The sequence below is a fragment of the Micromys minutus genome (assembly GCF_963924665.1).
Source record: "Micromys minutus genome assembly, chromosome: 1".
Lineage (NCBI taxonomy): Eukaryota > Metazoa > Chordata > Mammalia > Rodentia > Muridae > Micromys > Micromys minutus.
The window spans coordinates 227669579-227697176 of record NC_137969.1 but is presented as its reverse complement, the minus strand read 5'-3'; the positions used below and the strand labels follow the sequence as shown (position 1 = coordinate 227697176).

The 27598-nt window shown below is 47.0% G+C and overlaps 1 protein-coding gene across 10 annotated transcripts in view; it reads right to left on the bottom strand.

The window, feature by feature from the left end:
- RGS6 (regulator of G protein signaling 6) overlaps positions 1 to 27598 on the bottom strand; it is a gene marked incomplete at both ends in the record, with an annotated part of 483564 nt that overhangs the window by 13578 nt on the left and 442388 nt on the right. For 6 of the 10 annotated variants that reach the window (XM_080908046.1, XM_080908049.1, XM_080908051.1 and 3 more), the window contains 3 exons: positions 5889 to 5942; positions 9029 to 9118; positions 24974 to 25160. In XM_080908046.1, coding sequence (XP_080764172.1) covers positions 5889 to 5942; positions 9029 to 9118; positions 24974 to 25160 — 331 coding nt within the window. Of the gene's footprint in view, positions 1 to 5888; positions 5943 to 9028; positions 9119 to 24973; positions 25161 to 27598 lie in introns of those variants that run through there. The other 4 variants (XM_080908052.1, XM_080908055.1, XM_080908047.1 and 1 more) reach the window with 2 other exon arrangements.

Below are 27598 nucleotides of genomic sequence, written 5' to 3'. Positions count from 1 at the left end.
TACTCAATGCAGGAGTGAGCCCCAGGTTGTGGAAGGACCGGTCCTATGTCAGGGAGACTATGTCTTCAGCCCTGCCAATTGTGTCTGCCTGGGGTTTGTAAACACTCTGACTCCATTACACCCTTTAGTTAACTCCCAACCTTCGAGGCTGGCAGATACATCTGATACTGGGGCAAAATGGTGGCTCCCTCTCTCAGGAATGATTCATACACTCAGAAGTCCCAGTGTAGAGAAAGGCACACACCTACAGAACATTCCCAGCTGGACAGGAGTGCTAGAGATTAACCAGTCCAAACTAGTATACAGGGGATAGGTCTCAAAGAGGGCTATTTGCCAGGGATCACACAGCTAAGCAGTAGCTACTCTGCACTGGGGAATCCAGTGGCATTGAGACTTCTCTGGGGCAGTAGACCTTCACTCTTCCCGACCTACATATAATGACAGGAGTCTCTAGTCAGAGCATCCCTTTGGTTAGATAGATGGGAGAGGATGGCTCTAACATCTGAATCACAGTGGTTTCAAAAGGACCTAAGGACTGTTTGCCATCCAAGCCAATCAAGATGTTTCAGCCAACTGTCTCTAGCTGGAGACCTGAAAAGGTTTTCTGACTAAGGCTCAAGCCTTCTGGGACTCTGCCGAGTCTACGTGTTTGAAGACCCATCTTACTGGGCTGTTGCTCAGGAAATGCTGAGGCACAGGGATTAGGAAACAAACCCAGGAGAAGGAGGTGTTGCCCCTGCGTCAGCTACTCTATTTCCCCAAATCTTCCTGGAAACTGCAGTCTTCTAATTCTGGCCTAGAACTGCAGTCAAGTGGAGCAGAGCCCAGTGAGGTGCTTCCATTAGGTTCTCTCTAGACTTCTGTTGAGGAGGGAGGGGGCTGAGGCGTGACAGCTGGCTTCCAAGGGCTTCCTCTCCATTTGACCTCCTCCTCCCCACCCTGCAGATCTTGGCAGGCAGCACAAAAAGAATGGAAAGCCCAAAGCAGAGATGCCACTGGTCACGTGCTGAAGGAGCCCTTCCTGCCAGAGTTTACAGAATACCACGGCAGGAATACCACAGCAAAGACACCTCTCCACATCTCCTAGGGGTGTGTAGAAACCCCCGCTCCTCACCTCTCTCTTCTGCAGCCTCCTGGGTCTGCTCAGGTGCCTGTGTTCTGTCTCCACAGACCTGAACTAGAGCTGATAGAATTCTCAAGGCTTAGCTGGAGTTTTAACAGGGACGGTAAAGGGGAAGGGCTTACAGCCACACGGGGGGGGGGGGGGGGGGGGGGCTACCGGTTCTCTTCATTTAAATGCCACTGCACTTTGGGGTGTCTTTCCTGTTACTGTGTGCAAGGGACAAGGGACTTTCTCCTCCCCAGCTCAGAGTTCACACCAGATGGCTTCAGCTGCCATCCAAAAGGGAATGTGACATTGCTGCTGCTCCTTGGCCAGAGCCTCTTTGTTTTCTCTCACTGGCCCTGCCTCCCCAGAAGCCCCTGATCCTCTGCCAGAGTCAATGCCCGGAGGAGGTTCCAACCTGCTGTCAGCCCTCAATGCTAAGCACTAAGCGGACAAGAATGAGAGAGGGGGGGGGAGGGGAGAGAGACAGAGAAACAGAGACAGACAGAGACAGAGGGAGAGACACAGAGAGAGGGAGAGACACAGAGAGAGACAGAGACACAGAGACAAAAGAGAGACAGAGACAGACAGACAGACAAACAGAGAGACAGACAGACAGAGAGACAGAGGGAGACACAGAGACAGAGAGAGAGACACAAAGACACAGAGACAGACAGACAGAAACAGAGAGACAGTGACAGACAGAAACAGGGGGAAAGAGGGAGAGAAGAATTGATTAGAGACTTTTAATTCTGGCTACCTCCTTCCTGCTATCTCTCAACCACAAGAACAGGAAGACAGGTGGCAGGCACTAAGCAGTAAAGAGTAGTTCTTTGCAGACAGCCTTCTCCGTGGCTTCCCATCAGAGGATTCTGTAGAAGGTGACACAAAGAGGCAGCCTACAAGGACCACTGGGTGTTTCTAATGTGGATTTTGAATGCTGTAGCCTTTGAGGAAAGGAAGGGGCTTAGAGAGGAAGGCAAGAGAAAACTGGGGTGAGTTCAGAAAGGGACTTAAGACTGCACAGTTCTTACAGAGGACTTGAGTTTAGTCACCCATGTCTGATGACTTACAACCGTCTGTGACTGAGTTCAGGGGATCTGACCCTCTTGTTTGGACTTTATGGGCACCTATACACACACACTCCCATTACTAAAATAAATAATAAAATAAAACCTTTACGACAAAGTTAGGCAACCAAGCATTCCTGCTGGCCATTGCAAGATGGACCGACTCTCAGTTGATAAATGATACATTAAGAAAGCTCCGGAAAACCCAGGCACATCTACTCAGCCAAGGCCCATTTTTGTCTGGCTTGGCTTACATGCCCTTTACTCCTACCTTGGAATGTGGATTCTCTCACCATCCTGCTGCTCAGAGCGTGCTTCAGATGCTAAGTCCCTAATATACTCTGTTCTGGGCAATCCTGGGTTTATCTGTGCCTTTCTTGATCTCTCAACACCTTCTACCACCGATGGCTAGCTCTGGGATTCTAGACTTTCCCTTTGGCCTGAGCCCATGTTTGAAAGCCTTGAAAAGCTGTTGTGCGCTACAGTCCTTTCTGAAGCTAGGGCTCTCTGAACAAGAGCCACTGCTTACAGTAGTGGGTAATTAACTATGTACAGGTATCTGAGAGTCAAGAGGAGGCTGAGATAAATGAAGCCTGTGATTTGAATGGCCAGAGACAGAGAGAGAGAGAGAGAGAGAGAGAGAGAGAGAGAGAGTTAGAGTTCTGCTTTCCATCCCAAGTTAAATTACATATGGGTTAGCTTCAGCCCACTCAAGACTTTCATTCACATTTGATTCTGAACGCAGGCGTTTGCCAGCAGATAAGCAGGGTTTTAAACAAAGCTCTCTGGTTCCAGTCTGCCAGATGACATGATGTTTGACATAACGCCCTCCATATTTTTTTGGTATATCAAAGTCTCAGGTGACTTAAAATGGAATTTCCACTGAAGAAAGTGAAGTCCTCCCAGCACTGCTTCTGTGGATGGCCAGTCCCCCTGCTCTCTAAAAGCACAGTCTTACCTACCATTGTGAAGTATTCGACCACTCTCTGGCTTTTGACAGGCAGCCCCTTCGACTTGGAGAGAATGGACAACTTCTCTCTGAGAATTTCACTCCTTTATCGAGGAACAACGGAATGTTGCTGTGCTCCAGAGGAGAATTCCAGTCCTGATAAGTAAGACTCCTGACTAGGCTATCCAGCTGCTTGAATAAAACCCACTGCCCATTGATTAATTCCAAATGGCAGTCAGTCCCATACCCTTATTAGTGAACTGCCTTGCTTTTCCCTACCAATTCTCCATCAGTGGTAAATATGGGTAGTCTGTCCATTGATCTCAGGTACTGGGAATGATACTACACCAGCCCGTCACTTTGTTAGTGGCAAATGTAAAGCACAGGAAACATGAGTAAATCTTCTTTCAGAGAAGTTGAACATTTCCTGTCTATCAAGCATATTCAGAAAAACAGATACTATATTGCATGGCATATTGGTTGGCTGGTTATGTTTGATTAAAATACTGGGATGCTGAAACCAAATTCAAGTAGCATTATGAGACAAATAATATCTTCACAGCCATGTTTCCAGACCGAGCTCCATCAGTGGGGTCAGTCACTACGGCACATAAGAAGCGTGGAAGGGTCAACGGCAATCCACGGCCATCATGGAACCAGGAAGCCTGAATCACCACGCAGTAGACCCTTCCCTTCATGAAAGAGACTCAGAGAATCATGTTTAAGCCTTTGAGCCTTTGGTTCATAAATGTCCAAGTCTCAGGAGCTTGGGCTACTTTTTTGCTTCCCAACAGCCTCTCTGTGAATCTCCATGGCACGGCAGATGTATGGAGGGGCAGGTGCTTCCCTGTTCTCCTTGTGATCCACCAAGCTAACAGCACTTCTGAGAGCAAGGGGCATCAATAAAAGCTCCTTGGAGCTTCATTGAGACCATCTTTCCCCATCTTCTCATGGAAGGCACCCTGAAGACGTTTGCATATCTTGTCCAAGTACCAGGCTTCCTCTTGTATATCTTGGTCCTCACAGTCTACCCGAGGAGCATCCACAGGGCTACCAAAGCTCAGTTTTCCCATATAGAAAATTTCATTTTTTTTTCTCAATCTGCACCTGAGAGTCCCAGTGCCCCCTACAGCATGTTCTTAACTTGTCAACTCAATTCTAAACCTCCTCCGTCTATGGCAGCTAGGGTTCAGCTCAATACAGAAAGACCCCTCACATTCTATGAAGCCATTATGAAGTAGAAGAGGTCCCACTGACAGTGCACCTTCATGACCACATTACCATGGCACAGCAGCTGTTAGAACAAGGGGCCAACAGGTCTCACAGTCTGCATTTCCTGCTTACTCTGGTGAGAAAACCTATGAAGAAGGAGAGGAGCATCTGTTTCTTAATCACCATCTCCCTGAGGTGTTGTGATGTATACATTTGGTGAATTCAAAATCATGTTTAAATGCTGTTAAAATACATCCAGCTATGACAGAAAAAAAAATGGCTCGGTGGCTTTCAACCCAGGATTTCTCAGACTATTTAAAAAGGATTCAATGCAAAGGGTACTAATAGTACAGTAGTCATGTTAGACAAGGACTCCGTTCTTCCACAGAGGTAGAGAAGCAAGCAAGGCAAGTTAGCATCAGTGGGGAAGGCAGCCAGTTCCACGTGCTTTCTTAACTGCTCTCTTGGCTGCTGCTAGTTTGATATTAACAGTATAGGCAGGGTTCCAAGAATTCAGTGGTTCCTTCTAGACTAGTCAGTGTGTATCAAGCCTTAGGTTTGGAAAGCAGAGGTAGTTCTGCCCTATGCTATGATAGGTCATAGTATAGAATCGTATGGTATAGATCCCATAGGGATCATGAACTGCTCTTACCTGGCCTTGCTTTGTGTCACTGTGTGAGCTGGTATGTAAGAGGGAAAGACCATCTCCCCGAAGAGACAGTGACCCTGTAACCTGGTTTTACTCACTGTCAGAATCAGGGACTGGGGAGACTGATAAAACCTTGGCCCTGGAAAGTGCTTGGTACAGCTACAGGGTCTCAGCAACTGTCTTGCTCTCTAGGTCTTTCTATGCACATGAGGCTGACAAGGGACCTCAAGGGCTGAAGGTACTCATGCAGAGGCCACCAACACACACACACACACACACACACACACACACACACACACACACACACACACACACCAGCTAGGCCACATTGCCACAACCCATGCAGCATAGTTACTTTCTGTACACAGCAAAAGCCGTCCACGCAGCAGCAACAGCAGCTTGCGACCCACATGAACAAGACTACTGTCGGGGTTCACAGAGGGAAATTTGGAGTTTCTTTCTTTCTTTTTTCTTTTCTTTCTTTCTTTTTTTTTTAAATGAATGATAATTCTCAGCCAATTTGGTTCATGGTTTGTCTCATGGTCTTCTCCCCAGGCTGCTGTAGAAGATACACAGATGGCCCAGTCTCAGGAGCAGTAAGTCCCTTCCTCCTCAGAGCCTTGAAAAGAGGCCACAGGGTCCCTGCCTGTGGCTGGGCTCCTGGCTGGGCCGTGAGCTGTGAACCTTCTGCAGAGGGGGCTGCTTGCTCTTTTTGCAATTCCATCCCTGGAAGAGAAGCTGCAGACACTTGCAAAAGAAAAGGGGTGAGTGGGGGGAGGGGAAGCACTGGACCCCCCTCTTCCCACCCCAAAGAAGACAACAACCAAAAAAGGGGTAAAAAAGAAGACTTGTAAAACCAAAAGTAAAAAGAAACATGGAGGGCAGAAAACCAGCTGAACTTACCACACTGCGGGTGAACTTTTCTAAGGAGGTTCTACGACCTTGCTCACTTTCTGGCTTTGGGGGAGAAAAAAAAAAGGGTAGGGAGAAAAATACAGGGAAAAAAATTCTTCAGCTTACATGTGATTTCTAAACAACAGCAGCCACAGCTAAAGAACAAAACACAAAAGCCCAGTGCCGCAAAATGAGAGGAAGAGAAGCAGCCAGAGCTGTTGGCAGAACCGATGGAGAGTCGGGAGACAGAAGCCCAGGAGAACACAGGGACAAAGGCTCGGAGACCTCAGGAAAGGACAAGCTCTGAGCAGGAAATACTCCGTTAGTTCCCAAGTAGTGTCTCTTCTAAGCTACATGCAGAGTGCATTCCAGGAGCCTCGAGTCTCCCTTGAACTGTTAAAGCTCAAGGAGCAGAGGCAAGAGAAGGCAAAAGTCTGGAATGTTCAGTGTCCTCACAGGAGAAAAAGAGGTGTGCGTGTGCCTGATCCTCTCCCCCAAAACAGAATTCTAACCCAAATACCTGCTAGCTTAACTCTGAGTCCCGTTTTCAGGTCCTGAGCCCAAGACTGGCAAATTCAGAGGGCACACGTTAGCGCAGACACATGCACCCACCCACGCGCACACACACAACACACAGAGCCAATACTTGCAACTTGGGAATTGAAGAAGCAGCTAGGTGTCTGTGGGTCTGGAGTATGCTAGAAGCAGAGGGGTCTGGCAAAGGCAGACGTCCTTGGCATCCACCCATGCCCCCTGCTGACTCAGCCAGCTCCGGGAAGATAAGATATGAAGTCGCAAAAGGAAAACACAAGACAAATGACACATGACCATAGGATTGGGCTGGGCTTTCTTCTCACACATGGCCTGTGGGATCCATGTCTGGTCCACACCCACTATGCTACAGAGATGGCACAGTTCAGCTCTCACCCTAAAGGTACCAGATGGTAGCTACCAAGTCAAGTCAAGCCCATTCCAGGTCTAGAATCTGGGGCTGCTGCCCTTATTCCCTAGCCACATAGTTGGGTCTCCCTTGAGCTGTTGTGGATTACCGGCATCGCTGTTACATCACTGTCCATCAAAATCCACATCCCCCACCTTTAGAGACTAGTTCTCCAGAGCAGCTACCCTTTCCTCTGAAGACAGCCGAACAGGGGAATAGTCGGGGAAGACAGAACTGAAGGCTGAGCTTCTAGACTCAACCAGGCAATGCTCTCTGCCAAAAAGGGAGGCCAATTCTTACTCTACCTCTCTGGCTGGAAGGCAGAAATCCCACACACCCTCTTATAACCTGGGTATTGCTATCACAGGATGAGCACTACTGGAATCAGAAGATACTCTGGGCCTTCCTGAAGGTGCTGAGAATCAAATCTGATGCCTGGAGACTTTCAGGAAGACATAAATGGGAGAGTACCACTATCCGGGGAAATAACCACTCCATATTGAAAAGAGAGCAGCCAGTATTCCGGCTTTCTGCTGTAAGAGCATCTCTTCACTGGAGGACCCAAGGATAGCCATGGTGAACTTCATTCGTAACTTTTCTCAGGAAGGAATTAATCCCTTCGCCCACTCCACTGACTTCCTGAAGGTTTTGCTATGTGGGGAGGATCTTCAAACTCAGATGGTTTAGCCCAATTTCTGGATTGAGATGAATCTTCCATTTGTGTTCACATCCGTGGGGAGATGAAATGCTTTTGACCCAAAAGTTTATATAGCTAGAGCATTAAGGGTCCCCCATTATGATCAGTTTAGGGGGCTTGAGCATCAAAAAAACAAAGATTTCATTTGAATTTCTCCCATGAGATTGGGGGTATGAGTACTCCAAGTCTATGACCCTGATCTTTTTTAATGCAACAAAGTCACTGTGTGTGAAAACCTCAGCCTCCCTCTACTAGAACCCGTCCTCCAACAAGGGAATCGGCAAAAGACTGTTTCCCATTCTCTAACCAGAGTCTATCTATACTCAAAGGAGGGGCTGGGGAACCACCGGAGCTGAACTTTTGACAACAGACCTTCCAGAACTCCTTTCATCTTTCCCAGAGTCTTGAGGGTGCTCTTCTGAGAGTTGTGTAAGAACAGGAAAGTGAACATAAATGCTCTTCAGGACTCTGGAGTTACATGGGACCAACCAGATAGGCAGACAGGTAAACATGAGGTACAGTTGCCAATACACAGAATAGGGTGTGAGGTTGAGAGGCAACCCAACAGAAAGCCTGTGTGTGGACAACTTCATGCTTGGGGACAGGCTTTGAAGACCCGGTGGGGAGAAGAAAGGAGGTGGTATACTCTGGAACAAAGTGAGCCACATTTAACCACAAGTGAGCCCTGTTGGGGCTGAAGTATACAGTCTCCAGACTCATTAGCTCTCTCTTGTCTTTCCGTTTTCTAGCCCCATGTACCATTCTGCATTTCTTCCCCTCATCAATCTAGCTGAATTTGTCCTGTTTCAGGCACCCTGGAACTGCTGAGGGCCACCTGCATGCTGAGGGCTTTGGGGCTCTGTGAACCAAGACTCCTAGGGCTGTAAGAGCCATGATTTAATTCCAAGTGGAAGTGGTTGGAATGTAGTTACTTTCTGGTTCAAAGAATCAGGAAAAACTTTAGAGGCAACAGCATAGCACGGTAAAGGGGGGGGGGGCCCATAGCCAATCTTGGTGATTATTCGGATAGCTGAAAGATGCCCTTAACACTGTCAAGACTTTCTTTCCCAGAATGGAGCTGGGTTCCTTTGCCTCCTTTCTAGTCTGGTTAAAGAGGGAAGGACTGTTAGGGATGACTGGATGAAACTGGTAATGAAAGCCGCTCTGCTATCCTAAGAGAGTTGCTTGGGTCACTGTCAACCTGAAATTCGAGGTTGGCTACTGTGGCAATGTTATCTGGTCACACTCCTCTCACTGCAGGAAAAACAGGCAGACAGAGGCCTGGGGACACTGAGGTGGACTGCCATATCCTGGATATCGGTGCCGGGGGGAAGGGAGGCTGGAACTGTAACCTTCCTCACTGTTTATGATTGGAGGGGCGCAGACAGAGGAAGGGAGAGAAGAAAGGAAAAATAAATAAAACCCAAGGGATGGTATTCCCATTTCACACCAGCAGCAAGCAGCAGCAAGTCGACAGTGCTAAGAAAGGCAAGCTTGCTCTTCCCAAGATACCTTCTTCTTGGCCAGCAACAGATCCTGGTAAGCATTGGACCGTAGGAAGCGGGCATAACTGTCACTCTTCATCAGCTTGTAGATGTGCTCCTGGGGACGGAGAGGAGTAGGGAGACAGAGAAGGAACCGTCAGTTGGAGCTAAAGGAAACTACAACCCAACTGACCTGGGGCAGGGGGAGGCAAAGGAGCCTAGAAGTCTTTGAATGGAGCTAGGGAAACTTGCTAGGAGTCCCACCTCTCCCACATGACATGTAAACCATGAAATAATGAAACAAACAAAATGGCATCTTCTCCTGTAGAGCAAAGGATTTGTAACTGGGTCTGGGTGTCATGCTGGGGTATGTCATGGCTAGGGCCACAGTAAAGCAGTTGGAAAAAATGACCCAACCAAACTGGGGAGACTCTCCAGGGAACTGTGAAGAACGAAAACCTCAGCCCTCACTTATACTACATGATTTTATTGATAGAATCGTCTTCAAAGCATGGATTAGAGAAATAGATAAGTGGTGGCCAGGGGTTAGGGATGGGAGAAATGGGTGGGTATAAGAGGCAACAGGAAGGATCTTTGTGGTAATGGGCGGTTTCATATCATGGCACATCTACACAGCTGACATGGATGTGAAGAATGGAGTGTACACATACATGTTACATGTATACACGTGGAACTGGTGAACAAATAAAATCAGAGGATGGCTGCTGCGCGGTTACAATGAGTGCAACACTCTACTACAGTTTTCAAGATGCTGCCATGAGGAAGCTGGATAATGGTCCATCTCTGTATTCTTCAATAACTTTCTGGGGTCGACGAGTGTCTTTAAATAAAAAGTCCAACTTTAAAAATAGCCTCAAGAGTCTGAGGAGATGGCTCAGTGGGTCAGAGTTCTTGCTGTGCAAACATAAGGACATGAGTTTGAACTCGCAGTGAAAAGGTGGGTATAGCTGTGTGTGCAGAGACAGGAGGGTTGGGTCTCTGGGGCTGGCTGGCTGCCAGCCTAGTTCTAAGATTCCAGGATCAGTGAGACACTGTCTCAAGGAAATAAAGGGATAGTTGACATCCTCCTCTGGCCTCTGAATATGTACACACCATGCCATGAACATGGACATGCTTATGAGCTCATACATGTGTGTGCACACATACACATGCACACGTGAACATGTACACGCACACACCTGGAAGCAGTAATATGATTGAATCAGTTTGTGCATATTAGGGCCACCATCTTGGTCTGGAACATGATCCTTTGCAGCTGGATCATGTGACACATGGGCACATGTGCCAGGCCTCAAGGTGGCATCTAAGAGAAGGAGATGTGGTGGTGGCAATGCTTTTCCTCCAAGGCTCTGAGAAGATCCATGGGTCAGAAACATGACCCCTGACTTGCAGCTACATCCTGTACATGTTCTTTCTTTCACATGCATGTTCTTTCCTCAGTTTACTCTTATGAAAAGGAATGCTCACCTCTTGAGATGAACTTATCTGTCCCAAGACAGGGCTGCTGGGAGGGAGAGTGGGACATCTATGATAGTGGAGGGTTATTTGGCCTGGTAAAGGAAGCATTAGCCATTATCACCTCCTGTCCCTCCAGGAGGCTGGGCAAAGGCCTCAGGGCCAAAGGGAATGGACGGTTGGTCAAAGAAGAGAGATAGCCCAGCTGAAAGTCAGTTACTCTTGGAGACCTCTTTCTGGCTTCTCTTCCAAGAAACACCATTTATGGAGGAGGCAGAGCCTCAAATCAGTTAGGGAACACATTTTCTTCTTCATTTTCGTTTTACTTTGAAATGTATGCCTATTTTGCCTGCAAATATGTCTGTGTACTGGAAGCATGAAGTGCCTGCAAAGGCCAGATGGAGGTGTCAGGTATCCTGGGACTGGCAGTTGTCAGCAGCCATGTGAAGGCTGGGAATCAAACCCAGGTTCTCTAGAAAAGCAGCCAGTCCTCTTTTCCAGCCCTGGGGGTGGTAGGGGTGTGGAACTGGCCTCTCTTCCTCCTCTTCCTCCTCCTCCTCCTCCTCCTCCTCCTCCTCATCCTCCTCCTCCTCCTCCTCCTTTTTTTGTAGCTTGGCTAGAGAATCCTAGAACAATGCCTAGGCTGTGCCATGACTCCTCCCTAACCAGCATAAAAGGCACATAGCCAAAACATAGAATTAATTGAGGTGCCTATCAACTTATGAACAGATAAAGGAAGTGTGAGAAATATATTTCATACACACACATACACCACAAACACCACACACATACATCCCCTCCCACACCACAGACTACACATATACATACCTACCACACATCACATACATACCACAAAACACACACACTGCACACACACACACATACATACATACATATACACACAGGCACACTCCACATTCACACCATATACACACACCATACACACCACACACGTACCACACACACAATACACATACACCACACACACCTGCACACACACCACACATATGCATACACTACACACACTACACACACACACACACACACACACCTACACACACCCCCCACTCCCACAATGGGATACTCTTCAGCCTTGAGCAGGGAAATTATCATTTACCGTGGTGTAGATGAACCTAGGGCTGATGAAATAAGCCAGCTACAGAACAACAAACGCTGCCTGACTCTCCTTTCATGTGGAAGCTACCATATCAGACTCAACAAAGCAGAGACAGTGAACAGTGGCTTCTGGGGTACTGAAGGGTTCAGGGCAGGGAGGCTGAGGGATCCTGGGCCACAGAGCAAACACTTTATGTAGCCAGGAGGAGTAAGTTCTGGGTATCTGTAGCTCATTGTGATGGGCTACAGTACCTGGTAATTTTGAAATTTTGATTTAAATAATTTTAATTAAAAAAACAAGTATGTGGAGTAATATCAGTGTTAATCTGCTTGAGTCAGGCGTTTTCCAGTATGTACATGTGCCAAGACATGTTTACATCATAAAAAATAAGAGACTATTTACCTGTCGATTACAAATGGTGAAAGCCAAACGAGAAAAGGAGAATGAACACCGAAAATGTTCTTGTCACACAAGGAACCTCAGTTTCATTCCTTCAAAGATGCCCCATTATCTACAAAACATCTTATTAGTGAGGTGGCATCCACACCAATCAAAATGGACCCACAGCATGGGATTCGGGGAATTTAAACAGTAGCTGCCTCAGAGCCTGCTTGTGTTCTCCTTCTACAACCTCACTGTGAGAGTTGTTTTCTGAAAGCCTCACAGACATATGCAGTCTGTGCATATCTGGTTTAAGCCCCTGGATGATGGCAGACAGTGAGCCTTCATCTTTTAGTAGTGAGACACTGACTTGATGCACAGTGTGCTGCGATGGTTTGGATGTTGTTTAAACATGTTCTTCAAAAGCCCAGAACCCAGTTACTGCTTGAGAAAGCAAGTTGTGACAAGAAGATCGGGTCACCGTGGGCTCTCTCCTCACACACACTCCCTGCCATATTGACACACAGGAGGAAGGCCCTTGACAGAGTCCGACAGATAGGGTTGCCTGATCTTAGAATTTCAGGCTCCAAAATCGAACTAAATAAAAATGTCTACTTTGTGGAATACCTATCCCAAGTAATTTGTTACAGAAACACACACACACACACACACACACACACACACACACAATGCACAGTATCTTGGCTCATTAAATGCTTGCCTGAGTCTAAGGCTCCAGTTTGCAGGCTCTGTGCTTGCTTTAGTTTATGTCTGGCCTCAGCATCTGCTTACCTGTTCAGTAGGGAAGGAGAGTAAAGACCACATGCTCCACAAAGGGGTGTACACATCTCAGCTCAAACAGCCTTCTCAGCCCAGACCCAGGGACGCCACTGGCCTTCGTTTTTATTTGATGTCTAAATTGCTCTTCCATTAAAATCATAGGGGCAAATATTAACTCTGAGTGATGACTTATTATCTTTTCTTCATTCCTTCTTCCTTCTTTTTTTTCTCTCTTTCTTTCTTTCTTTCTTTCTTTCTTTCTTTCTTTCTTTCTTTCTTCCTTCCTTTCTTTCTTCAAGCATCATCCCAGTCTGGCCAACAGAGCCAGGTGGCACCTGAATTGTCAGAAATGGCTGACCCCTTTAAAACAATGCATCTCTGCTTCTTCTTCTGGCTTCTCCTAGGAATCTGGAGTATGCAGTGCTTCACAACAACCTTCCTCTTCCCTACAAACTGCAAGGAGACCTCTCCCAGCCCGGTTCTGTTTAATTCCAATCACCTCATTACAGTCAGGAAAATCTTGGTTCATGAACACAAAAAGGCCTTGGCAACTGAAATGTGGCAGGAAAAGGCGGATGTTTAAATGTTCAATCATGGCTTCTACCACTAGCTGCTTGGTGAGCATCTAGTAGGTACCAGGCACTGAGTCTGGCATCATGAGGTTATAGTCTAAATAAGACAAAGAGAACTTTGTTGCCACATAGCTTAGAATCTATAAACAAGGCAGACTTTTCACCAAGATGCACGTAGCCATTTGAGCGAAGGGTTGTGACAGTATCCAAGAACAGTTGCTATGTATAGTTGTGTCTGGGGCTGAGCTGATCTTACCGGGTGGGGAAAAGTGACCCATTTACCGGAAAATGGCTCTTCAAGGCAGGAGGGTTAGCCCAAATGTTGCTGAAGGGAAGGAGCTGGCACAGTATGATCCAATAGAGCAGGCAGGACATCCCAGAGCAAGCAGCGTGCAATGGCTCACTCTCCAAGGGCACACATTTAGGAGAAAGTGTGAACATTGCTATTACCTTCCCTAAGCGGCCAGCTACAAAGTCATATCCCCAGGTAAAAATGGTTTGAGGGAAGGTAGTCAGTGGTGGCAGATGGCGGAGGGGCTGTTCCCACCAGCCCTGCTGCCAACTGTTGCCAGGCACCATGAAGCCTCAAATCACCCAACATGGACACAGACGCACACATACTTACTTACATGCACACCACATACTTACTTACACACACACACACACACACACACACACAGGAGGGGGAGAGAAACAAGAACAAGAGTGCCCCTAGCATTCTGCAGATCTCCCGGGCCCCCAGTGTGGGATGTGGCTCCAGGTTCTTTCTGGCCGGAACCTGGCTTTCCCACAGCCTAGGGATTCGATGACTCCCTTGTCCTGTTCCTCCTCCCCAAGACAAAGAAACGTTGCCTTTGATGTCAGGAAAATGTGTTCCTTCCAGCTTTGTCTAGGAAACACAAAGACAGTAAACAGGGGGTGGGTGAACCCAGAGAGCTGAGATTTTTCTGGGAATGAGAATTAAGATCAGACTCAGGGTCTCTGGCCACTTCCCAAATGCAACGAGTTTATCACCGCCAGGGACAGCAAGTGCACAAAGCTCTTGGCAGTGACCTCGGCTGATTTATGAGGGTTTCTGGTGTGTTTGCACTGCTCTGCCGACAACTGGTCCTAAGGGAGATGTATATCCGAAAAGTACAAGGAAGCCACTGGAGAGAACCCAGCCAAGTCCAGGGTGACGAAGCGGGGCTCAAGGAAAAGCCGGTTTCTTTCTTCTTTTGCCTTCTCTTGTCTTCTGATCTTACCCTGACTTGCCTTCCTTCTCTTCTGCTCATCAACTACCTGCCCCTCCCCAGTCTCCCGCTACAAACTATGGAGACGAAAGCTGACCACGACAAGATAGGGCCACACAGCCACACCTGTCCCCAGGACACAAAGAATGGCTTTGTCTGTATTAGGAAACCACTACTTTAGGACCTAAACCACACAGATGTTTTAGCCACACGCTTTCCAGTGGTGGGAAGGACTTGAACCCCTTTAGAGACTGACAGAGCTCAGAGACGTCCCTTGGATGAAACACATCCCCTTCAGTTTTCCCTTCCTGGCCCTGGCTGCTCTGTCGATGGGTCCTCTGCTTGCCTGGGATACCGAGACAGAAGCGGGATGTCTAAGGAAAGATCAGCAAGACTCTGTGAGACACAAGGGCTGGGGTAAGTAAGCAGCACATGCTGTCTCCAGACCACACCTGCTGCAAATCAATATTTTGCTGTGAGAGCCCTCATTTGGAAACGTCCTTTCTTTTTAGACAAAACACGAGCTCTGAGTGGAGCTCTGAGAAGAGTTGTGTGGGGGTGGACGGGTGGGTGAGGGGTATTCAGAGGAGTGTCCACAGCCTTGGGCTCCAAGCACGCCTGAGCAGCAGAGTGTTTTAAGATTATCATCCTATCTTTTTCTGAGCTGTGGGCTCCTAAAACAGCACAGACCTCATCTTCCAGCACAGAAACATCTTCCTTGAGTGGAAGCCACTCGGTTGGAATGTGCGTAGCGGCCAAGAGCCCTCCTTGTGATTTTTCAAGTGTCCTGTTTTCCTTTCTGCAGGTGCATGTGCCTCGCCGTGACCCTCCATCTCTAAGCTTCCTGATCTAATAGCCATACTTTGGGAGCTGTCAGGTCCCTTGAAGGAAAATGAGGGGAAGAGTGTGATGTGTCTAGGGGGCAGAGGAGAGGGAACTGGGCCCAGAGCCAAAGGCTTGGATTCAAGTCCCCACTTGGCCTGCTTCTGGCCCCATCAATCACACTTTCAGGGCAGAAGCAGTACAGGGTGATTATACGTGTCAAGAAATAATGATAACCTTGTGTTGTGATTGTGCGTATAAGATAAGGTATAGATGAGACGGAAGGTAGGGGGAGGATTCCAGAGAAAAGAAGAAGCTTGGAGAAAAGAGGGCTGGGGGACAGAGTTTAGCTGCACTTCGTGAGATAGAGGTTAAATAGCCCCATTTTACAGACAGGACTACTGACACTATGGTAGGATGTCTCACTCAGGGAAAGAGCCAGCCTTTTAATCCATAGGTCATGCTCCTCCGACCTTCATGGGCTGATCTTCAAGGCTTTTCTCTATTCATTGGCCGGAAGTTGGGTTCAAAGGGACTCAGTGTCCCTTGGCTAAACTGCAGTGTGCTTACCTGTGTGTAGGTGCAGGAGTGGGGGAGGGATGGGGAGGGGCGGGGCCTCCTCTTAAGTCTGAGTCTCACCATTCTCTTTGGGGAACCTTCCACCATTGTCGCCATTAGTAATGGTTATGGCAAAGACCCAGCCTCTGGCACGTAAAAGCGGGTCACAGGCAAGTCTGGATGATCTTTGGAGCCTCATCTTTCAGGAGACTCTTAATTGTCTTTAACCAAGGATCTTTAAGCTTTAAGCATGGCCAGCTGAAGCTGAAGGAAAATTAAATCGTTTCAAAAGGAATAGGTCAGAACATGCTGTGGTGGGAAGGGCAGGAAGTGAATCACAGCCCAGTGTCTGCTTAGCCAGTGAAGAGGAGAGGGGCCATGGTGACTTTGGCTTCCTGCAGTACTGGGAACTGAACCCTGGTCCTCCTAACATACCTTCTAGGCAAGTTCTCTAGCAGTCGGCTGCATGTGCCCAGGGATGCAGCATCAAATGACTGTTTTAGGATCACGTGGATCTTAAATGACAAGACCCATTTGGATGTTTTGGACTGTCTAACAGACCCCGGGGCCCCTTGTTTCCATATAGGGGATAATTCAAAAGTCATATATGAGTCCGAGAGAAAATGATCCATTGCCTTTACCCTGCATGGCGTCTCACAGATACAACTCGACTGCCCAAAGGCACAGGATTTTAATGCTGTTCTACGTCTCCTCTGTGATAAGAGTAACTAAGATAGCTTCAAAATATCCCCTTCCATCTCCCTGAATATTTACGTAGAAGAAAACGGTTTTCCTTCCCCCTTTAAGGTGTTGGTATTAGAAATCTATGCTCAGAATGAACAAGAAAAAAAAACATTCTGGAGTTTAATTCTCTGCTTCCTTCTCTCCAGGAACTCCTGGTAATAAACAGGATTGGCTCACACACAACTGATTTGTTCTTTGCGAATTCCTCCCTCCCTCTGCTGTTTGCCTCCCTAAAATAACACCACCCACGGAATACAGTGAGTAACCTCTGAAGCAAGCCTTGCTGGGATTCCACAGTAGAGACAGTGACAGTGTGTCACACAGTGGACCAGGGAATAGCCTACAATGTCACTTGGATGTCACCATAAGAAAGATGAACACCCTCCCCCAGGCTCTGGGGACTTCTGGGGAGCAATCAGGAATTCCTACTCAACCATGCTTTGGCTTTTAAACAAAACAAAGGCATGACACCTTACATCCCGCCATCTTGCCAATCTTAAACATCTACATTTGCAGAGACACAGACACTTCAGCTAGAGGCTTCCGGTCCGCTCATACGGTGTGGGTCAGATAGTATCAGTAATCACTCAGATCTCATGCTGACCTTGAAGTCTTTGACCATTCCAGGAATGAACAAGGACTGCAGAGAGCTCTGGTCACTTAGATTGGGTGCTGTTTCCAAGAAGGGATCTGCCTCAACAGCTGCAGAGTTCTAGCACCTCAGACATCTGGTGCATAGTGAAAAATCCCAAGTTTTGCCGAACGTAAAATTAGAAGCATAATTTAGCTAGTCCTTATTGATTGCTATGGTGGCTCCCCAAAGCTCTTTGAAGTTTAAAGCTAGGAGACAAATTGTACCCTCTGCTTTACAGTGATAGGCAAAGCTAAGAGTATCATGATTCGAGAACACTGGATGGTTGGTTTGTCTGTTTGCTATCCCCGCTCAGGCTTGCTCTGTATGTCACACTGGCCTCAGACTTGAAGTGATTTTCTTTTTCCCTCTGATACCAGGCAGAAGCTACTATGCCTATCAAGGCAGCTGCTTTTGAAATACTTGAACCCCACAGAGAGTGGTATTCTAGTCTGTTATTTAGACACTTACAAAAGGGGAAAAAATCCTGTTCCCAGACACTCCATCTACAGGGCCAGGGTGAGAGTTTCGGTTCTAAGTCAAGGCAACAGCGGAGCTTGGACAGTTAAGAAGGCAAGGTGGGAAACACATGCTATAAAGCCCGTGGGGGAGGCTGCTCTGCTCTATTCAACTGTCAATCCACTTGATGGACAGGTTTCCAACCCAACCCAACCTCAGTGACCTGCTTGTTCCACTTGTAAAGAAGAATGCAGTTTGAGGCAAGCTCTGTCTTGAGACTATGAGCCACTCAAACCAACTGGTTCCTGTATAATTTCATCATAGGGGTCACCCCACAGAGGTCAAGGCTCCCCAACCCAGATGGAGGATGGATGGTCACAAAATCAATACATGGTGACTAGACAAACGATCTAATGACCTAGAGACATTGTCCTTGGACCATCCTTGGCTACTTTGAGCTTTAAAAACAAGCTTCATAGCCACCGGGCTTGGTCACTGGACTTCTGTTATCTTTCAGAGCCCATAGAGGCTCACAAAAGAAACTGTGGAGGCCTCTGTTCTGTATCTTCCTCCGACTTACCTTCTTCCAAACCTGCCAGCAATGTGCTGAGTAATCCCCAAGATTCAGACCCCTGCCCAATGCCAGCATTGTGACTGTAATTTACCCTTTCTGGTGCTTTCCTGGATGAGGGCTCTAGGAGACGCATACCCAAGTCCTGTAGAGGACACCCAAGGACCTCCACATTCTGGTTTCTTTGCTTTATCAAAACAGGGCACCATTGTGTAGCCCAGGCTGGGCTAGAATTCACTATGTATCTCAGGCTGGCTTCAAACTCATGGCAGTCTTTCTGCCTCAGCCTTCCAGGGCAAGGACAATGGGCGTGCACCACCACCACCACATGTAGCTTGCTTCTGGCCATTACACAATTTTCCTGCAAGAGCAGTCTTGTTGACAGAATCGCTTTGTTTATTTAAGACAGTGTTTCACTGTGGAGGCCCCTTCGGCCTGGAACTCTTTGGATAGGCTAAGCTGGCCTTGAACTCACCGAGAACCACTTGCCTCTGTCTCCCCAGTGTTGGAATTAGAGAAGTGTGCCACTGTGCCTCCTTGAGATTAGTTTTTGATCTTATCTTAGACTTATAAGGTCCCAAGGAATACTAAAGCCATAATTTTTTAATGAGGTCACACTTACAAATGTATAGCACTTTTAATCTTTTCAAAGAACTTTTCAGAGCTTTTAGTTCATCTGATTTTTTTTAAAATCCTACTTATTAGGCTGTGGAAAGACATCGTCTTTATTTTATAGATGAGGAGGCTGAGGTATAAGAGTCCAAGGACCTTGTCTAAGACCTCAGTGCAAGTAACAGTGTAGGTTTGCTGATGCCCTCTAGGTGAGAGCAGAGAAACCTAGCCCTTAAAAACAGCCCATGGCCCATTTACACCCTTCTCCCTGGTCTATAAAATAGGAACAACACAGAACACAGCTGAGGGCTTTAGCCACAGCCCACAGGCCTTTATGGAAGGTTTGGTCTCTGCCCAAATTGTCAAAAGAGCCAAATGGATGAGCAAATGCTGGGCCCACGCTAGTAGAGTGTCCTGTGAAACCCTCCCAGGAAACAAGCACTGGCAATTAGCTTTACTCTACTGTATGTGGTCAGATGAAAGACAAAACCAGAGCTACAACACCCAAACCCAACTCTCTTTGCTCATTCTGAGAGTCGCCAGTATGTGGGTCACTATCTCAGGGCCTACTGTGGTAACCTGACAGAATTCCTGTCTCAAAGCAGGGTGTTTCTAAGGGCATTATTCCCACTTAGCAGATGGGTAAATGGAGTGAGAAGAGAAATGTAAAAGCCTTAGATACTTAAGTCTAGGAAAAGTATAGGGTAGGCGTGGGATCAGGCCTGCATTCTGGCCTCTAGGGGCTAAGTTTCCCCAGGTCTCAGGGAGCCAGATAAACCTTCAGCACTAAAGCTCTAGTCCAGGAAGGGGTGGGATGCAAACTTCTAGCCAGCCAGTTGTATTTGCGGACCATAGGTTGTTATGGCTTTAACCTCTTTTCTGTTTCTTGAATTTTTGGAGCTGTAATACTCTGCTTGGTTCTCATGACTGGGCTGACTAGATAAGGAAGGAAGGCTCAGTCCCTGATGGCTCCACTCCATGCTGACACAAAATGTCCTCAGAGATCAATCACTGTGTTGCTGTGACCAAACCAAAGTGGAGTCTTTCAAACTTAGCTTAGAAGCTGCAGAGACACCATACCCGACCCTCTGTCTTTCTGCTTCACTGAAACTTTCCAGTGACTCTCACGCTATATTGCTTGGTTCACATTGATACAGCCTGTGGCTCAAATCTAGCTCTTGGTCCAGGAATTCTTTTTAATAGTTAAGACAATTATGGTCTTTTTCTGAAAAATTCTGAGTTGAATCTCATTGTCAACATACTCACAGCTTCATCCATCTGATCTTTTTCTTTCCATTGTGACAGCCTAGCTATTTCTCATTGAGAAGACCAAAGAGTTGTGGCATAGACCATGCATTCCTTAAGCCTAAAGTTTATATTATCTAGTCCTTCATATGAAGAGTTTAGCTCTCTAACTGCTTTCTTGTTTCATGTAAAAGAGACACCTTGTTATCATAATCACCCTGTTATGGACTAAGTTTGTATCCCTCCAAAGCTCATGCCCTGGAAGGTCGGCCTTTCCACATATTGGTGTTGGGTGGAGGTAAAGCCTATTGTTTAAATGAGATTGTGGGGGTGGGGCCTCATGATGGCATTGGGGTTCTTATAAGATGAAGACACCAAAGAGCTTTCTCTACTTGAAGGTTGGGACAGAGCAAAATGGTGGCTGTCCAGAAGCCAGGATGAGGTCAGTACCAAGAAACAAATCTGCAGGCACTTAAACCCCAGAGTTCCCAGCCTCAGGACCCAGGTACTGACAGTCCCTCAGTCACTCGGTCTGGCATTGTGTCACAGCCTGCAGCCTGAGCAGATCTAACACACTGAGGAAGGAAGGTACAGGTGACGCCTAAGTGGTGGCGGTGGTTCCGAGGGATAATCTGACTTACATTTCTTTCAACTTCAAAGTTGTGTGAAAGCTACATGTATCTCATACAAACTATAAGTTGAGCTTTGATCATCTCCCAGCCTGGCCACATGACAAGGGATTTTTCCTCAGGCTGGGTATCAGGGGCATAAGTTACAGCCGTAGCTCAGGCACAGGATCCCGAGAGGGGATAACCAAACGTTCACCAGCGCTCCACGAACCTGGCCTGGACACTGGGTTGGCGAAGTGTATTAAATGCACCTTTTGACTTAATGCCATTTTCAGTTTACGGTAAATGAGTTGGAGCATAACTCATCATAAGCCAAGGGACATCTGTATACTGAAGAGGGGTTATCTCTGCGTGCTAATATTTGAAAATATGTGAAACTTGTCAGATGTTCTTAGCATAAAAGAATAAAGCCCTCTCATGGCGCTTGGAAAATGGCGGGCCGTCGCTGTCGTCCTCTGTCTCACCCCAAGTGGGAGTTCTGCTGTATCTCCATTCTACCGGGGAGGGAAGGGACACTGGAGGAATTCTGTGTCTTAGTTACTGTTTCTATTACTGATAAAATGCTGTGATCAAAGTCACCTGGGGAGGAAGACAGTTGGTCTCATCTTTCCTCTCTCAGGGCACAGTCCATCAATGGAAGAAGCCAGAGCAGGAACTCAAGGCAAGAACTTGGAGGCAGGAAAGGAAGCACATACCATGGAGTTGTGAGACCTATGGGTTTGCTTCCTGTGGCTTGCTCAGCCGGCTCATGCGCATGTGCCAGGGATAGCCCCGCCCACAATGGGCTGGGTCCTCCACGGCAATCATCAAAAAAAAAAAAAAAACAAAAAAAAAAAAAAAAGTTTCTACGGGTCTATCGGTAGGGGCATTTTCTTAATTTGAGGTTCCCTCTTCCTAAATGATTCTCTAGCTTGTGTCAAGTTGACATAAAACTGGCCAGAACATTAGGTGACATTCCCAGTGAGGCTGCTAGGGGGACTGTTTTTATTTGTGGAAACATACTTCCATGTGAGCAACAGAGAAGAGGCTAAGGCCGGGAACAGGCTTAGGAAGAGAGATTTATTTAATTCTATAGAGGTCTAGATACATCTTCCTGTCTAGTCTCCCTCACAGGCTTGCCTGAGACATAGCACATTTGGAAGTCCCCGAAAGATCACACAGAACAGTACTGATGAAGGCCAGGTATTCAATACCTTATCAAGACATCGAGTACAAGTTTTCTCACCAAATCTCCCTTGAATAAGGAAGAGCACAAGAATCTAGGAGGGCAGGACTGGCTAGGCAAACCATGTGCTTCCATACCATGGAAAACATGTTAATCACAAGCAGTGATCACATTGTCTGGCCCTCAGACTACGCTGGAAACAGAACAAAGCAGATGAGTGATTACACTTCCTCTGTGGGGGCTTTGAGCTCGAGATTCTAAACATAAAGGGTGGAGAAATGGAGGTAAGAAAAAAGGGGTTGAGAACTCCCCTGCAATTTTAAATCTAAACTGACTATGCCAATATGAACTTGTGTTCTCCCTCTCCTTCTCTCTCCCTCCACACACACACACACACACACACACACACACACACACAAGCCTGGGGGGTGTGTAACTGTCTCCCTGCTTTCAGCCTCTCGATTGCTGGATCTACAAATGTGCCCAGCTAAATGTGTTCTTATTATATATTACAATTTATTTCCTAGCTCTGTCCACTAAAAATACTGAGGAAAAGAACAAACGAACAACTCAGAGACCATGAGCACTAAGGGGCACAATGTGGCCCCTAAGAATCAGCTGCCACTAAAAAGAATCAGGGGTCCTTAGGGACATGGCTTTTTTTCCAGGTCCAGGACAGACCACAGAACCTTGGAGTTCCCTCATTATTTAGATGACATCAAAGATTAATGGGGTTACATCAGAAGGAATCAACTGGCTAGACATGGTAAAACTCATGCATCAATAAAAAAAAGTCAGTAAAATAGATCATAAAACATATTAAATGTGTTTTAAAAACGAGTTTAAAAGACACTGAAAATGAAACCAAACCATCCATCAGACAGTGAGGGTGATACCATGTCACTCACTGAGCTGGAAACGAGCATCAAAGAAAGAATGAAACACTCCTGCCCTTCAGACTGCAAAGTACTTAATGGACTAGCAGGTGAGAGGAACCCCTCTTGTTGGAAGCCTTGCAGATCCTCAATGAGGAACAAAAACTGAATAAGAAGAACATCAAGATTTCACCACCCCAATTAACTAATGGAGTTCAGCAAGAAACATTGAAAATGACTAATCTATCACACAGACACAGACACACAGAACACAGACAAACACACACACACACAGATACACAGACATAGACACAGATACACAGACACACACACATACACAGATACACAGACACAGACACACAGAACACACACACACACAGATACACAGACATAGACATAGATACACAGAAACACACACACAGATACACAGACATAGACACAGATACACAGACACACACACACACACAGATACACAGACATAGACACAGATACACAGACACACACACATACACAGATACACAGACACAGACACAGAACACAGACATAGACACAGATACACAGACACAGATACACACACATACACAGATACACAGACATAGACACAGATACACAGACAAACACACACACACAGATACACAGACATAGACACAGATACACACACACACACACATACACAGATACACAGACACAGACACACAGAACACAGACACACACACACAGATACACAGACACAGACACAGATACACACACATACACAGATACACAGACACAGACACAGACACAGATACACACACATACACAGCAACACAGACACACACATACACAGATACACAGACACCACATACACACAGATACATAGACACACACAGACACATACACAGATACACAAACACACACATAGACACACACAGACACATACACATCACAGATACACAGACACACATACACAAACACACAGATACACAGACACAGACACAGATACACAAACACACACACAGACACACACAGACACATATACATCACAGATACACAGACACACATACACAAACACACAGATTTACAGACACAGACAGACACACAAACACACACACAGATACACAGACATACACAGTCACATACACATCACAGATACACAGACACACACACAGATACACAGAGACACAGAGACACAGATACACACACATACACAGATACATACACACACACACACATATACACAGATACACAAAGACACAGACACACACACGCAGACACAAAGACAGGTAGACATCATGCTTTGGAACAAGACAACACAGTAAAGTCTACAAAAGTCAAAGCTAAACCTTGTTCAGGGCCTGGGATATAGAGCCACTCAGAAAACACCAACTGCATGGGGACAGTCACCGTGGAAGCAGTGCAAAGTGTGGGCATCACAGGTGGGCAGGTGCAGACTTGATTCTCCACCCAGCCAGCTCCCCATTCCCACTTTAATGATCTCCGACTACTGTTTTCAGTCTAGTCCCGACCTCGTAGAGGGTTTTAGATTTTGTAAAATACTGTAAATCACCCTTCCCTCCTGGAGAAGATAAGGCAGATACAAATGGCCCTACAACACATCGCGGGTTGATGTACAGTGCCCTGAAGTTACAACAGTGCATAAGCAATGGACACTCAATAGACTCCAGATCTTGGTCTTTCCCTCACTCCTGCTAATTGGTATGACCCTCTCTCTAGACACTGGGTAGTGAGCTGAAGCTCCCAGTCGGCTAGTGCTCCACAGGGTAAGGGCAGATCCCGGGCAGTGTTCTGGGAATGATAAACTTCGGTGTTTGGAATGAGTACCTCTCAATAAGCTATTTCAACTCACGATGGGCTTACCAGGGTGCAGTTCCAGTTAGCATCCTAACGTGAAGAACTACATTATCTGTGTAGTAATGCACCCTAAGAAAAAGGTCTTGGGATATCACTGTATACTTTATATGGAATAGTCTCTACCGACTTACTTATAAACAGTAAAAGCTGATATCCTAAACTACTCGCAAAACTTCTGACTTGTATTAAAGGGTCAAGTTGTGATGTGATTAAGGAATGCCTTTATGACAACAACTTGGGTCAATGAGCAAACCTGGGCATCTTCAAATGTGTATCTCCCTCCATCTTTGACATTCTGACTGGTTATCTCATAGCTGTGAGAATCCAAGTTGATTGCACTTGGGGCTCCAGGAGCTAGGAACTCTTGCCAAATTTCCTCCACCCTCTTGGCCACGTCCTGTAGAGGTTGCTTCTTGAGATCTTGGACAGCCAGCCAGAACCTGGAGTGGAAGCAGAGAACCAGTCAGTTCCATGTGGATTCTGCTAGAGATGGTTCCAGAGCTGATGTTGTATCTGCTTGTCTTGGTGCCCCAAGTGAGTTCCATGGGACATTAAAAGTACAGGGTGTACTACTGAGGACCGACTAAAAGTCATGTAAGAAGATAAAGCTTCCAGGGACCAGAAACACGCTCTCCTCCCTCTGCATAGAGATTTCTGAACCCCAGCACCAAAGCCATTCCGGCCGGGGAATTCTTGGTTGGTGTAGAGGAGCCTCTCATAGAACGGTAATCGGCAACTCACATGCCCTCCCCATGGCCCTCTAGGAGTCATCAGCATCTTTAAGCTACAGCAACTAGCAAGTGTCTCCAGAGGTTGGCCAAATGTTCCTGGGAAATCAACTGCTCTTCATGCAGGTCTCTACACATGTGAGTCCCTTTGTTGGATCTGGCTGGGGTCATTTAGGGAACTAACATAAGGAAAAAGAGATCAGAGAGTGTGCTCGGCAGTTAAAAGCACTTGCTGCTCTTCCGGAGCACCTGGGTTCCGTTCCCAGCATCCACGCTGGGCAGCTCACAATCGCCTGTAACTCTAGTCCTAGGGTATCCAGTTCCCTCTGCTGGCCTCCACGGGTACTGCATGCATGTAGTGCACATATAGACAGGCAGGCATCTACACATACCCATAAATAAAGTTAATAAAAAAAAATGTTTTTTAAAGGAACATGTCACAAAAGCAGGCAGAACCCTGAAATTATAAAAGACATTTTGGCTAGAATGAGCCAGCTGTCCTTGTTAGAGAGGACAAATGGCAGGGGTGGGTGGGGGTGGGGGAGCATTCTTGTCAGCTCTCAACATGGTGCTGGGCACCTAGTAGGTCTTCACCAAACAGTTTAGAGAGGATTTGTCAGAAACAAAGCTGAAGAGGCAGCTCTACCAAAAGATCCTTCAGGGAGTATGAGAGAAAAATATCCCCCTTTTCTTCCAGCTGCCTTCTCATCATCCCTCAGCATCTGCCCAGCAGCTATTGACAGACCCCCCACCTTCCCCCACCAACACTGCTCCACTGAGAGCTTCAGTCAACTGCGCCAAAGCAGCTCCCAGCACCCTGCCCCCAGGGTCCCCCAGGACATTCTATCAGAGGGCCCCAGCGCTGGATAGCACATTCTCCCCCACAAAGGGGACAGGCCAGTGTCCTCCGTGAGATAACGAAGGGTCCTCCTCTGTGTGGAGTGCACAGCCACAGGGAACAGAACACAGACATGGTCTTGTCAATGAATGGGGGACACACTCAGATGAGCCGTAAGGTGGAAAGGACATTCAATCTGCCTTCGAATTCCACCCCAAGTAACATTACTTGCTTATTAGTAGTACTCATTGTTTTATTTATTTTGTAAAAGGGGTTTGTGTGTTTCTCTGCTGCTCATGGCTCAAAGGCGTCACCCAGTGGCATACCAAGGTAATGCATCCCCATTTCCACTAGGGATGTTGGGACGTTGTGTTTCTAGGATATCTCCAGCTTTCCCAGTTTGCCCCAAATGATCTCTTTAAAGAAACCCTCCCCTAACCCCCTAACCTGAAGAGCCAAGAGGGCAAAGAAGATAAGGTCACCCCTCTGTCAGCAGAACAGGGAATTCAGTTCTGTTCTCAGCCTAGCTCCACTGCCGTCTGGAATTGTAATGCTCCAGGGAGTCTTTACCATCTGGGAAATGGGTACAAAGTGGGTGAAGGGGAAGGAATTCCACACTTAGCTCTGGAATGCTTCCAGGCCCCTGGGTGGGAGCCAAGGGACAAGCAAGTGTCAAGCCAGTCACCACCTCCCACCCCAAGCTCTTAGGATTTCAACTCCTCCCCCAAAGGTGCTCTGGGCAAACACTACACCACCTCCTGCTTTTAACACCTGCCCTCCTCGGAGCTCAGGTCCTTTTGGCCACTGGGAGAGAAGTCAGGGAGCTTTATGGGACCTGCTGGGCCAATAAAAAATCAAGGAGAGGCCTCTGGGCTAAGTCTCCAGCTGTGGACAGCCTTCTGGATCATATTTCTTCCTGTGCCTGTGGGCCTTCTGTGACTTCTCACCCAAATAGATGGGCCAAGAGTGATTTTTTTTTTTTTTTTTTTTTTTTTTTGCCTCCTTCATCAGCGTCACCTTGGAGGTCACCTTCTATCATCTGTTCCTTGCTAGTCTAGTCTGCTGTGCGGGAAGCCATGGAGACCTCACAGAAAGGCCCTGAGGACCTCTGAAGCTTCTGGGCTCTGTAGACCCCTGTGGATTCTGGGCATCAGGGTGGACATGAGAGGCACGGGAACGGGGGATGGGGGAGGGCACACTGTGTGTAAGAGTGACATTCTCTGGATAGCTTTCTCTTCCTGTGTGGAGAGGACCTACCTTGTCTCTCCTAGGTGACAGCGAAAATGTTGTCACAACAGCATCCTGACATATC